General features: G+C 36.8%; 1 protein-coding gene across 2 annotated transcripts; it reads left to right on the plus strand.

The window, feature by feature from the left end:
- Positions 1-85: 85 nt before the first annotated feature.
- Positions 86-12,583, plus strand: LOC107727822 (importin-9-like). 2 transcript variants are annotated; one of them, XM_016537824.1, is made up of 24 exons: positions 86-350; positions 2,253-2,314; positions 2,411-2,497; positions 2,588-2,789; positions 2,891-2,979; positions 3,086-3,172; positions 3,737-3,856; positions 3,939-4,039; positions 4,543-4,601; positions 4,696-4,847; positions 4,929-5,027; positions 5,107-5,213; positions 5,888-6,027; positions 6,125-6,284; positions 6,955-7,181; positions 7,268-7,416; positions 7,490-7,618; positions 7,711-7,986; positions 9,045-9,211; positions 9,299-9,432; positions 9,516-9,635; positions 9,732-9,839; positions 11,650-11,726; positions 11,810-12,583. In XM_016537824.1, exons 1-24 carry the CDS (start codon positions 185-187, stop codon positions 11,918-11,920), a joined length of 3,129 nt encoding a protein of 1,042 aa, XP_016393310.1. In that variant the 5' UTR covers positions 86-184; the 3' UTR covers positions 11,921-12,583. The 2 variants fall into 2 exon arrangements, with proteins under 2 accessions (XP_016393310.1, XP_016393309.1); XM_016537823.1 differs by having other exon boundaries at positions 6,122-6,284; positions 11,810-12,582.
- The last annotated feature ends 2,118 nt before the right edge of the window (positions 12,584-14,701 follow it).

The raw sequence follows: 14,701 nt of genomic DNA on the forward strand, positions 1-14,701 counted from the left end.
GGCAGTTCAGTGTGTAGCTGTTCAACCTCCATTCCTGTGGATGGAGCCATTATGGTCAAGAAAGCGCCAATGGCAACATTTCATCGTTTCATAGTCCCTCCCTAAACGTGCATTGGTGCGCTGTGCATCCTTCCGTCGGGTCCCCAGTCATTTCTCCGTTAGCCTCAGCAAGACTGGCGAAAATATGGCGGGTATGAACGCGTCGGGTCCCGGCCCGGTATCGACTCTCGACCAGGTGGATAAAGGACTGAAGGAGACTCTTATAGACGCGCTGAACGCCATTCTGTCGCCGGTACAAGAAGTGCGTGCCGCGGCGGAGGAGCGCATTAAAGTATTGGAAGTGACTGAGGGTAAGAACTGACGCGAGATGCTGCCACAACATGCATGACACCATGTGAAGTGCAGATTTTTTTTCCTGGACAAACGCTTTTTCATTTCGGATGAACTGTGGCCGGTTTTATGACGCTTGTCGACCGTGTTTATGATTCATCTAGTCGCGGTGAATTTTTCAACACATTGGCTTGAGTTGAGGGGGGGCAAAGCATGTGCAGCCGAATCTAAGATATTCCCGCATTTTAATTTGATGGATGTGAAGTCATGTGAAAAGATTCTATGTGAGAAGTTCGGATCTGTATTCAGTTTCATTAAGTTAACTGACATGATGGCAATTTAGTGTTGATAAATACGCGTCATCTTTGTGAGAATATATATGTTTTCAGCGATAGTTTCAGGGATAGTTCACCCCCTAAGAAATAAAACGTTCTGTCATTTACTCACGCTCATGTGGTTCCAAATCTTATTAACTTTCATTGCGTTCTTTTTCAATTAAAGTGAGTGGTTATTCAGAACAGTATGAGGGTGAGTAAATGATGCCACTTTTTGGGTGAGCTACCCCTTTATGAGACTGTTTCCAAAAGTTCAGTTTTTTACATAATTATTTTTTGTTTGTTTGTTTCTCAGTTCTCTTTATGTCCTGTGAATGAAATAACACCACAACTCATCCTATTTTGCCTTCAAACTACAATGCCAAAGCAGAGATTGTGACTTGGGGTTTGGTTTCTTGGACTGTCCATAATACTATATGTCTGAGTACCCACTATCATCAAGGTTACATCACCCAGTATTTTTTAAAGTTAAGATATTGCTTAGAGTTTTGTGGCTGTTTCGTCATCGTTTGGGAGGAAAAAGAGCAGAATCTTGTTTATGTGGCTAGATGTGAGTCAGTAGCTTTGGCCAAAAATAAAATGTGTAAGTTTAAGAATCGGTCATTGCAAAAGCCATATGATTTAACTACAAAAATGATATTATATTATATTCTCTTCATATTGAACTATGTTCTTTATTCATTTTCTGAGACTGAATGGAGCATTATTGTAGTAGAGCTATTGTTGTATAGTTCCTTGATGATGTAATTGTGTTATTACAATTTAAAATAACTGTTTTCTATTTTCATATATTTTAAAATACAATTCATGTGATGGCAAAGCTCATCAATGGCTTTGATCCTTCAGGAGTCATTCTAACATGCTGATTTGGTGCTCAAGTTGCATTTCTTATTATTGTCAATGTTGAAAACAGTTTTGCTGCTTAATGTTTGTGGAAACCAGGATACTTTTTTTTTTTCAAGATTCTTTGATGAATAGAAAGTTCAAAAGAACAGCATTTACTTGGAACAGAAATCTTTTGTAACATAAATGTCTTTACTGTCACTTTTGATCAATTTAATGCATCCTTGCTGAATAAAAGTATTAATTTCTTTTTTTTTTAAATGACCACAAATTTTTTGGCCAGTTGTGTATTTGTGGACCGACTGTACACTATATGTTTTTATGTTTAGAAAGAAAACATGCCCACTTAAAGGTAGAAATATCCTTGAAAATCATTTGGTCCGTGTAACCCAGTGGGTCGCTGGCTGTGGCCTCTCTTTCAGGGTATCAGGGTGTTGGGTGTCAGCAGTAACATTGTCTTTTGGCCACCAGCCTCTCATTGAGCTAAATCCATGGATGATGAAAGATATGTCAGTGCTGTGTTGCTGTGAATCAAGCATACATTAGAAATGATTGTTTGAATGTACTCATCAGACTTGGCTTCGAATGCATTTGTGGTATCAGCTTGTTAACTTATTGTTATTCAAACTGATTGTTGGTTGTGCTTGTAAGCTAAACTAAACCTATATTAATATATAAACCGTTTTGATTTGCTAGTGGTTGTTTTTGGCCTGACTATGTAACATTATTTCACCTGTTTTGTAGAGTTTGGAGTTCACCTCGCAGAGCTCACTGTCGACCCACACGGAGCACTTGCTATACGCCAAGTAAGACTTGATATCAAAGCATAAATTAACAGAAAAACAAGTTTTTGGTTCTTACGGTAATATTTAATTAATTTGTTTGCTATATGTCTCTTGTAGTTGGCCTCTGTCATTCTGAAGCAGTATGTTGAGACACACTGGTGCGCCCAGTCAGAGAAATACAGGCCCCCAGAGACGACTGAATGGGTAAGAACTGCATATTTATGTCTGGATGTGACATTATCCAAGATGTGACGTTTAATAAGTAATTTGTTACCCATATCCCTTTCTGTTCAGGCCAAAGCTGCGATCCGTGAGCTCCTGCCAAGTGGCTTGCGGGAGGCCATCAGTAAGGTGCGCTCCAGCGTGGCCTACGCTCTGTCTGCTATTGCACACTGGGACTGGCCTGAAGCTTGGCCTGGGCTCTTCAAGCTCCTCATGGACATGCTGGCCAGTGGGGATGTTAACGCTGTACACGGCGCCATGAGGGTCCTCACAGGTAATCACTCAGTCAGAACATCTAGACCTCTCTTCCTCACAGTTGCAACAAGTGAGTGTTTTTCACCATTACTAAGCAACATGTCATTACATGTTTCATAGAATTTACCCGAGAGGTGACAGATATACAGATGCCGGATGTTGCACCTGTCATTTTGCCTCAAATGTACAAGATTTTTACCATGGCAGAGGTATTATACTCAGCTTAATAAAAACACAGTACAGTCCTTGCTTTTGAGACAATCATGTGTAATGTATATTATTGACAAAAACACCGTTGTGTTGTTACTGTTGCAGGTTTACAGTATTCGCACTCGATCCAGAGCAGTTGAGATCTTTACCACGTGTGCCAATCTCATCTGTGCAATTGATGAAGTAGCAAAGGTAAAGTTTCAGTAAAATACTTTTGTTTATAGGTAAACAGGTAACACTTTAGACAGTACACACATTTAAAATGTTACTTATTTATTAAATGTATCAGGGTTTGCACAAAAATATTAAGCTGCACAACTGTTTTCAGCATTAATAATAAGTAATGTTTCCTGAGCACCAAATCAGCGTATTGGAATGATTTCTGAAGGATCATGTGACACTGGAGCCTGGAGTAATAATTGCTGAAAAGTCAGCTTTTCCATCACATAAATATTTTTTTGTTATTTTATTATGTAACAGTTATTTTAAACTGCATTAATATTTCTCAGTATTACTGTATTTTATCATCAAATAAATGCAGCATTGGTTAGTAAAGGGACTTGTTTTAAAAACATGAGAGAAAAATGATCAACCCAAAGGTTTTGAACTGTATTTGTATACATTTTTAATTCCACATTGTATAAATTAACCTAAATTAATAAATGTGGTGGAAATTGTGACTTCATAATACCCAATGCTTTACAATAAATATTAAATTGGCTACTGACATTTTAAAACAATTCTGTTTGATTTTAGGGTGCTGCCAACACTCTGATCTTCCCGGTGGTGCAGCAGTTCACTGAGGCCTTCATACAGGCGCTGCAGATTCCAGATGGAACCACTTCAGATAGTGGCCTGAAGATGGAAGTACTAAAGGTGACTAGCTGTTGCATTGTGCAGAAAAATACTTTTTCCCCTAGTGATGTGAATGTAATTATCAATTGTTTTCCCTTCATAGGCAGTGACAGCTCTTGTGAAGAACTTCCCCAAACCCATGGTGTCCTCCATGCAACAGATTCTTCCTATTGTATGGAACACCTTGACAGAAAGCGCCTCTTTATATCCATTCATTCATTGACAGCTTTTACCACTTGTTTAAACTATCGCCATTAACGGAAAAGTTCACCCAAAGATGAAAATTGATTTATGCTCAAGCCATCGAAAGATGTAGATGAGTTTGTATATTTATCATAACAGATTTTGAGCATTACATCACTTGCACACCAATGAATCCACTCCAGTGAATGGGTGCTGTCAGAATGAGAGTCCAAACAGCTGAGAAAAACATCCACTCGACTAACAGTCCATTAATTAACGTCTTATAAAGTTAAAAGCTGTGTGTTTATAATAAACACATCCATCAAGACATTTTTTACTTATAACTGTTCAGTTATAATATGAGTCCATAATATTGCGTTCTCCATCTTAGAAGGTCTGAGGGCGAGCAAATTTCCATTTTTGGGTAAACCATTCCATTAATATCTCAGACCTATTTGTTGTTTTTGTCAGTGTCCGTAATTTCAGTAAAACATTAAAGTATTTTTTTTTAACCAAGCATGTACTTATGTAAGAACTGTGGTCAACTACACAGAAGAAGTAGATGATCCTGTTGACTCTGATGGTATGTGGCACTAGATTTTTGCAAGAATTGATCAAAGTTATTCAGACTGGTTTAGTAAGCATTGAGCTTTGTTAATTCATTGTCATTGTCGCAGGTGAGGTCCTTGGCTTCGAGAACCTCGTCTTCAGCATCTTCGAGTTCGTCCACACACTGCTGGAGAACAAGAAGTTCAAGAGCACAGTGAAGAAAGCTCTACCAGAGCTCATATATTACATCATCCTCTACATGCAGATCACGGAGGATCAGGTTTGTGGGCGGGGTGAGTGTGTGTCATCATGTGTCTTTTTTTATAAAGCTTTTATCATAACATTCTCATTCATCTCACAGATCAAGGTATGGACAGCCAATCCGCAGCAGTTTGTTGAGGATGAGGATGATGATACATTCTCTTATTCGGTCCGGATATCGGCACAGGATCTGTTGCTGGTGAGAGCACAGAGAGTTTGTTTGTAGATGTTGAAATATTTTCCCTCTCTTATGTTTAATGCATCCTTTTGTCCATCAGGCTGTTGCTGCCGAGTTTCAGAACGAGAGCGCTGCTGCTTTAGCGGCGGCAGCAACACGGCACCTTCAAGAGGCAGAGCAAGCCAAGAACACAGGCAGTGAACACTGGTAAAGAGAGAAGACATCCTTTCTCTCAATTAAACTTTCTTTTTCAGTGTGTTGCTTTACATCAGGGTTTTCCAAATGGGGATTGGTGAGGCAACTGCAGAGGCTTTGTGAGTTGATGAAAAGCTAATAATTGAAATAAACGTGGTTGTGCAATTAATTGAAATAAAACTCAAACCGACGTATAGGTTTTTTTTACACATTTGCACAATTTCCAACATTTATGTGGATAGAAGTTTACAGCATTTCACCAGAATTGCAGCTTGATGGTTTGAATTTTTGAAAGTAAAGAAATTAATACTTAAATATTAGTAGCGTATCTTGCAGTCTACAATAATTATTAGGACTATAATCATCAACAACAATTTTACAACAGTAATATATTTATATCTTCATTTTTATAGTCAGTTAAAACATTATAATAATAAGCCCCATATATGTGCAGTCCTGTGTATAAATAAGTTTATATAATAAGTATACATTTTGTCCAATTGCATGTCGCGTGACCATTAGCCAATATCAGAGAACTATAAACATGCAAATGTGTTGTTAAATTGTTGAAGTATTAACTTTATCTCTGGTGGTACTTCAAGTAAGTGTTATGTCTAAGGGGTTCGGCTGACAAAAAAAGTTTGGTAACCCCTGCCTTACATTAGTATCTCTCTATGGATATGCAGGTGGAAGGTGCATGAGGCTTGTATGCTGTCCCTGGGCTCAGTCAAGACCATCATCACTGAGAATGTAAAGAACGGTCGTGTGCAGTTCGATATGCATGGATTCCTTGCCAATGTCATCCTTGCAGACCTCAATTTACCAGGTAAGCTTATTCTGGATTTTCATTTTGATCCTACATCTGTATTTGGCCTGAGTGTAGACCTGAGGATCTGATCCCCATGTTATTCGATTCCCAGCAGCCTCTCCATTCCTCTTGGGTCGAGCCTTATGGGCAGCCAGTCGCTTTACTGCAGCGATGTCCCCAGAACTCATACAGCAGTTCCTTCAGGCCACCGTGAGTGGTCTGCATGAGAGCCAGCCACCCTCGGTCCGCATCTCTGCTGTGAGAGCCATCTGGGGGTAGGACTTTTATTTCCAGGTTCTAATGTGCAGGGTCTAATAATTTGTGCAAAACTGTTTGATTTTTATTTGCATTTTATTATTATTATTATTTATTTAAAAAAGAAAAATTTCACATTTAAGCTGGAAATTAATTTACTTTTTTTTTTTGTTGGACAGGCTTAATGGGGCAGATCTCCAGCTAAATAATGGGTAACACTTAATTTTAAGGTGTCCTTGTTACACATGTTACATATACATACTATTGTAATAACAATAAATTATGCATAATTACATGTAAATAACCCTAATCCTAACCCTAACTATATAGCAAGTACATGTAGTTAATTAATATTACTTGGTACTTAAATGTATAATTACACTGTAACAAGGACACCTTGAAATAAAGTGTAACCAAATAATGTAATATACTATTTTTTAAAAATGTATTTGCCATGATTATACACTTTCAAATGTTATACAGCGGCTTGGGCTACTTCCAAGCAGGAATCTTATTTGGTTCTACACCTTTTAGGGATGAAAACCTGAAAAAATGTCTTGAGAAATAAATACATATGTGGTTTAAACTGAATAATGCTGCTATTTTGAACTCTTTGGTTATCAAAGAATCCTGAGAAAAATAACATGATTTCCACAAAAATTGTGATCTCTCTTTATATCTGTTTCACAGGTACTGTGATCAACTCAAGCTGTCGGAGAGCACTCACGTCCTGCAGCCCTTCCTGCCCAGTGTCTTGGAAGGGCTGGTGCAGCTCGCAGCTCAGTTCAGCTCTGAAGTTCTTACTTTAGTCATGGAGACCCTCTGTATTGTTTGCACCGTGGATCCGGCTTTCACCACGAGTGCTGAGAACAAGATCTGCCCACTCACTATTGCCATCTTCCTTAAGTATAGTAATGGTAAGATCATTTTAAAGACAACAGCTAGTATTTTCTGTAATTTAGAAGATTACCCGTGACTTATGTTCTCTTTTCCATTTTTTTAGATCCTGTTGTAGCGTCTTTAGCGCAGGACATCTTCAAGGAGCTTGCCCAGATTGAAGCCTGCCAAGGACCCATGCAAATGCGCCTCATTCCTACTCTTGTTAGCATTATGCAGGCACCGCCTGATAAAATCCCATCTGGCCTTTGTGCTGTAAGTTACACTTCTCAATTTGTTCTACTTCTTACTGTATTCTGTAAGTAATACGTATTTTTTGTTCTTACAGACATCCATAGATATCCTAACTACGGTTGTTCGTAACACTAAATCCCCGTTGTCTGACATGCTTGTGTGCCAAGCTTTTCCTGCAGTGGCCCAATGCACCCTCCGCACAGATGATAACACCACAATGCAGGTGACATTCTCCCAGAAATAAATGTGATTTGTCTTTTCAGAGTCCTCGTGTCAGCTGATATTTAACTCTCATCATCACTGATTTTTTTTTAGAATGGTGGCGAATGCTTGAGGGCCTATGTGTCTGTGGCGCTGGAGCAGATTGGCCAGTGGCAAGATGAGCAAGGCCATGGTGGCCTGTGGTATGTCATGCAGGTTGTCAGTCAGCTCCTGGACCCCCGCACATCTGAGTTCACCGCTGCTTTTGTAGGTCGCCTGGTGTCCACTCTCATTGCCCGTGCTGGCACTCAGTTGGCTGACCAGCTGGACCAAATACTGCGTGCTATTCTCAGCAAGATGCAGCAGGCCGAGACCCTCAGTGTGATGCAGGTAGAGTAGAATTAATAACAGAATTTTGACCTGCAGGGGCGATACTAAACTGATACCTTGGGGTTTTCAAACTAAGGACTGGGGGCCACAAGGGGGTGCTGGGTGTCTGTGGAAAATTTGAGAAAACCAAAAGATTTGAACAAAATCCATTTTTAGGGCTATCACTGTTAATGTTAACTTTAAATGTCAATTAAATGTTTAACGCAGTCATTTTAACACTTACTGTTTTTGGCATTATTACGGTTTCACATTTTTAATTTATTTTTTCAGTTTTCATTTATTTTATTTTTTCATCAAAACTAAATAATTTTTTAGTTATTTTTCTGTCATATTTGGGAATCATTGTTATCAAGTTTGAAAACCTCTGCATTTGTCATAAAGTAAACAGGGTTTCCATGGTCATGGAAAATCTGGAAATATCAGGGAATTTAAAAATGGTGTTTTCCAGGATCGGAAACATCATAGAAATGAAAAAATCATGGCAAAGACTATTTGTTAGAAATATTTTATCAGCTATTCATTAAGCCTTACGTGTTTCATTTAGTGAACTGATTTTGAGTCATTTCTTTTCAGTAAATCATTCAAAGCAGTTCACAAAATGGTCTGAATGATTCATAAACAAATCAGCGTGAATAAGTTTAAACAAATTCCCATATTACCTCCAGTCTTCAAAAAAGTGTAAACTAAATAAACACCTTGGGCAAATTATTAAATGAAACTAAGACTATAAGTAGATAATAACAATATTCATTATCAATAATTAGTGATTGATTTGTAGTTAACATGTTAGAACATTCAGTTTCATGTAAGCTATGAAAACAAAATGTGGGAAATGTTAGGTACCACAGTGCTGAGATATTACTGCAGATGTGTGATGTAGCACAGGTAAAGAAATAGCACGTAATAAGCTAATAATAATAACTTAAACTAATTATTTGCTTCTTCTTTTTTTTTGCATGTTGAACATTAATTTTCTTGTACGACAGATAAGTCTGAATTGTGCTGTAGCTGCTGGCTCAAATGAGGTATGAAATACATTCTCGCTCTTCATTTTACAGTCCCTGATCATGGTTTTCGCCCACCTGGTCCATTCCCAGTTGGAGCCTCTGCTGGAATTCCTATGCAGTCTTCCAGGTCCCACAGGGAAACCTGCCCTAGAGTTTGTCATGGCTGAGTGGATGAGTCGCCAACATCTGTTTTACGGCCAGTATGAAGGCAAAGTCAGGTGAGGGTTTCCAATCTCGTCTGCATTGTGTTTGAAGAAATTGCATAGCTTCCATTTGAAATAACACTGTAATGGCTCTGTCCACAGTGCCGTTGCCTTGTGTAAACTTCTCCAGCATGGTCTGAATACAAATGACAAACGCCTCCAAGATATAGTCGTCAAAGGAGATGAAATTTTTAATCCAGACGAGGGAATCTGTACACGTTCCAAATCAGCCAAGAGTAAGTTAATAATCTCTAAACTGCCAAATGAATGATTAATAATTGTTATTGTCTCCGATATCTGACTGAACTGTTTCTCTCAGACCCACAGCGGTGGACCAACATTCCTTTGCTGGTAAAGATCTTTAAACTCATCGTCAATGAACTGTCTTCTGTGGTGGAGGCTAATGCAAATAGAGCAAATCCTGCAGATTGGAGCCAAGGTACTTGTGTGGTTTAACTGTTTACCACTAGTATTAGTATTGATTGATGACATTGAAGTGTGGAGCATTCTTAAGTTCTGAACGTTTGTTTTGCAGACTCTGGTGGAATGTGGGATGATCTGGCGGATGAAGAGGATGATGATGAGGAAGATGAAGGATTAGCAGGACAGCTACTGTCTGATCTCATTGCCTCCAACAGATATGGTGAAGACCCATAATACTAAAACAGGGTTAAATTAGCATTTGTCCGTTCTAATGTTACATATGCATTTGGCATCCAGAGTGAATTGAATTGCAATTAAAGTACACATTTTATTAGTTCACACATTCCCAGGGAATCAAACCTTTATTCTAAGCGTTGTTAAAAATGGCCCTTGTACTTTTGCATCCATTAATTTTTCGTTTTTTAACCCAGAAATTAAATACAGAAAATGTGGTTTCTTGTTTTGTGGTTCAAACACTGATAAATAGAATAAGCAGACACAAACTAATTTTCATTATTCAAAATTCCAATGATATAAAGCTTGTTGTTTAATGTATATAAATGCTAAATTTAATTTCTAGCTTTTTTCGCGTCTCTGTAAAGTACACTATAAGTGCCCTCTCGCGCTGCTGTCGTGGCTACCGGTACCCTTATGAAAACCTTTTGGCTTCATTATTTTTATGATCTTGATCATTTTTTTACACCTAAAAACATGTATGAAATACTCATTACATATTTCTTTGCAATAAACTGTATCCAGGGCCGGTTCTATGGGAGTGCTAGAGGGAACGAAATGAAAGCAAGAGGATACTGGCGAAACATATTTTCCAAACGCTCCAGTGTGTATTTGTGTTTGAACTCAAGTTTTTAATTTTCAACGTGTTTTTGTAGCACTGATCAGTGCAGCCAATCACTGACATTTTCTATTGATTTCTTGAATGCTATGGATAAGTGTTTTAAGTTAGAATCCATTCCACACCACAGTTTTGTTCAGTGCTGCACGCTTGGGAGTGTCTCATTATATTTATACATTATACATCTCAATTATTCTAAGGGGAGTGCTCTTTGCTGTTTTTCTTGGCTATAGGCTTATCCATTCAGAATTTGAATAAGTTTTGTTTTTCATGATGCTAAGAGGATGAGAGCGCTTACATGCTGCAAAGGGTTTTCGGGAGTGATATCTGGATATAAATACGGCATTTAAAGCGGATGTCACTCAACAGGGCAAAATAGATGTACATTAAGGCTAGAGCACTCTCAGTGATTTGATTCTGGCCTATCTGTATCTGGAGAAGAAGGAGAAATTATTTTATATATTTATATATTTACCCCATAATATTAAAGCCTCGTGTGTAACACTCTAACACAATGTACTGTACTTTATGCGACCATGCATGGTGCGGGAGAAACATTACTTCTGATTTGTCCAAAGACAGCTTGTAAATTCAGCATTTTTCTATATTAATTTGTGAATTTTTTTCAAATGTTTTATTAAAGGTGCAAAAAGTCATGAACAAAAATCTGAAAAAGAAGTCAATATTTTACTTTTTCAGACAGCATTTTGTGTACGGTTCTAATTTCAATTTTGGTTTTCTGCATAGCATTTAAAAATACAACAACTGTTTTTTTTTGTTGTTTTTTTTTCTTTTCTTTTTTTTTCGTCAGGGTAAAAAAGGACAAATGAATGGACGGAAAAGTATAGGGACCAAAAAGTTTGTCAACAGTGTTATTTTTGTATTATTTATTTGCTATTGCAGTTTTTATTAATATTTAGAAAAAAAATTTATATATATTTTCAGTTTTCTTCTCTAAATGTTAGTACTTCAGCTTTATTTTAATTAACAAAAATGTTTTAGTAGTTTAATGTTTTTGTGGTGGGCAGACGTGCCGTTCTTTAAATGTTAGGATTTATCAGTAAAGCAAAATGACTAAAAATATGAATAAAACGGTGAAGTGCACAATGCTTTCCATATTCACCACCTTGTCTTTACTAAAAAATAATCTATAACAATTATTGTAATTTCCCCGTAGACGACGATTATTATGAGGATGATGATGAGGAGGATCCAGACGCTCTGAAGGACCCCATTTATCAAATTGACCTTCAGGTAAGTTATTTGGCATTGTCTCTGAAGTATTACTGTAACCATACTTCATATCACTGCTCCTGTCTCCATGTTTTTTTCCATAGGCGTACCTGACAGATTTCCTTACCCAGTTTGCTCAGCAGCCTTGCTATAGCATGTTTTCAAGCCACATGAATGAAGTAGAGAGAAGAGTCTTGCAGTCCATCGGTATATGACCTGTATCCCCCACCCAACATTGGCTCCTTGTCCTTTGTTTCCGTCTTTACCACTCAGTCATCTTTTCTTCAAACTTAAACATTCGAGTGGACTCGTAATGCCTTTCAGACAACGCTCTTGATCCACAACCCAAAAGAGGACTTAAAGGTTTACGTGCCTCTCCCTGTGCTTTATTAAGGGAAGGAATGGACATTGATTCCCGGGGATGTTAGAAGAGCAGGGCATGAGGGGCAGCTTCTTAGCATCCCAGACAGTACTGTGTGGGTGCATTTGAATCGGATGTCAAAACACTACTGTGCTTTGATAGACCTGTCTAGTATGATGAAAAATATTTTTTGCAAAGGGACTGGTAACAGTAAAGAAATGATTTAAAAGTGTCATCTATCCATTTGTACCTTCTCACTTTACTAAATCACGATGGTTACAGAATCTATCTGTGGAGGAAGGAAAAAGACTTCTGACAGATGATGAATCTACACTTTGAAAAGAAGTTGGAACTGTTGGCGGCCTTATTAAAGTTATCCATGTTGTTGGTCATTACGTGGTCTCATGAGCATGATCTTTATGGCTACACTGTTGGGTGAGCATGAAGAATAATATAGTGTTACCATAGTGATCCTACAATCCTACAATCTTATTAGCAGTATTGTCTCCATTGAGGTATGAGAAGAATTTCATAATAAAAGGTCTGAATTTTAAGTGTATATTCAAAATTAAGTTTTTGCAGATTTAGACATCTGTTTGAAAGTGGGTTTTTTTTTTTGCAAAAAATGTTAGTGACTACATTGCCATTGACATTTAACTGATTTGATTATGCACATGCAAATAGCTATTTTAATTTTATATATTACATATAGGATATATATATATATATATATATATTATGCTACTACGCATTGTTTTGCTAACAAATGTGGCCTCAGTTTTGTTTTAAAAAATACATTTAATAACTAAATTAAGATTTAGGAAAATATGGACTTCATTATTCATTTATTTACAGATTTATTTTAAAATAGTTTAAATTATAAAGTTTACTCATTTAAGTTGTATATTTTAAAACTACTTTGATTTGTAGTAAACGAATATGGGAATATTTTATCAAAGTTTCAGTTAGAGGTGATGAAACAAAATATACTACAATACTCCTAGAGCTCTCCTGTCTAGGTATCACAACACTTTGTATGTATGTATATACACTATATGGACAAAAGTATTGCGACATCCCCTTCTAATGAACAGGTTTGACTACTTTAGTCATTTCCATGAGTACAAATTTTAATGTTAAAGCATATAATGATATTTTAGGGAATTGTGTGCTTCTAATTTTATAGCAACAGTTTGAACAAGACCCTTTTCTATTCTAACATAACAATGCCTCTGTGTATAAGGCAAGGTTCAAAAAGAAATGTTTGATTCAGTCAGTGTGGAAGAACTTGACTGGTCTGCAGAAAGCTGTCCTAATCTCAGTTGAACACCTCTGGTGTGAGTGTGTCTTTAAATGCAAACCTTGAGCCAAAACTTATCACCAAACACCAATGACATGTACATATGGGTGCAGTCATTTTAGACACTTCCAAACCTTTTGCAACAGTGTGTGTGTGCAGTGGTGTATAAAGTACCTTAAAGCCATACTCGAGTAAAAGTACAGATATCTTACCAGAAAATTACTTTGGTTGAAGTAACCGTTTAGAATATTACTCAAGTAAAAGTCTTAAAGTATGTGATATTTATTGTACTTGAGTACGAAAAGGATTTTTTTTTATCTTAAACATACTTAAGTATTGAAAGTACAAGTAAATGGAAAAGAAGCAAATAAATATATATTAAAAAATTTTCATAAACAGCTTGAGTAGCAAGATTGTGTTCAGTTTTAACTCTTTCTTCCATTTTGTATTTTTGGGTAAGAATAAGAAGCACTTCTTCCGGTACTTCATTCCAACATAAGAAAACTTTTCTGGAATCTGCATCTGAAATAGCATTTAGATGTATTTACAGTTTAATGTATCTCAGAGGAGACATGGATGCATTTAACCTGCAGTTACAGATGGATAAATAATAATAATTTATGCATTTAGCAGACACTTAAGCGACTTACAGTGCATTCAGGCTCTAAATTTTTTACCAGTATGTGTGTTCCCTGGGAATCGATCCCACAACTTTTTGCGCTGCTAACGCAATGCTCTATCACTGAGCTACAGGAACATAAAATAATGTTTTGTTTTTAACATAAACCGTTGAATATTGTTATTTGAAATTATTTTAAAACATAAAAAATGGTCGAAATGTGAAATTAAAACCGCCAGTAGGTGGCAGCACGTGACTGTTAATGAGTGAGTCATTGAGATTCAACCGATTCGTTCAAACGGCTGATTCATTCAGGAACAAAGTATTTAACTGTGTTAATGAGTGAATCACTGAATCATTTATTCAACCAATTCGTTCAAAAAGCTGATTCATTCAATAAGTAAACGCCGTGACGCAAAACAGTGCCGTGATCTTTGTTTATAACTATTTTCGTTAGCAAAATTGAGCAAAAACAAGCAATATTATGTCTAAAATGTAAGTCAATTATTGCTAACTTTACTGAACTTGTATAAAATTATTATTATATTTGTTATCATGCTAATATGTGCAGAAAAACGGTACTCTGTGTGATATATTGTTAACTATATTAAATTATATAAATATAAAAAGCATACAGAACCATTTTTGCTATCTACAATTTAGAATACCTTGAATTTTGAGTTTTAGTAGACTAATAAATCACGTGCGTGCACTCT

Source organism: Sinocyclocheilus rhinocerous, unplaced genomic scaffold (genome assembly GCF_001515625.1).
Source record: "Sinocyclocheilus rhinocerous isolate Xijiao unplaced genomic scaffold, SAMN03320098_v1.1 scaffold576, whole genome shotgun sequence".
In the NCBI taxonomy this organism is placed as follows: Eukaryota; Metazoa; Chordata; class Actinopteri; order Cypriniformes; family Cyprinidae; genus Sinocyclocheilus; species Sinocyclocheilus rhinocerous.

Bases quoted from the DNA above. Each gene is read 5' to 3' on its own strand.
- LOC107727822 (XM_016537823.1), top strand. From the start codon at position 185: ATGGCGGGTATGAACGCGTCGGGTCCCGGCCCGGTATCGACTCTCGAC. The intron at 3,857-3,938 runs GTGACTAGCTGT...TTCCCTTCATAG, and splicing joins TGAAGATGGAAGTACTAAAG to GCAGTGACAGCTCTTGTGAA. The intron at 9,840-11,649 runs GTGAAGACCCAT...ATTTCCCCGTAG, and splicing joins CATTGCCTCCAACAGATATG to ACGACGATTATTATGAGGAT.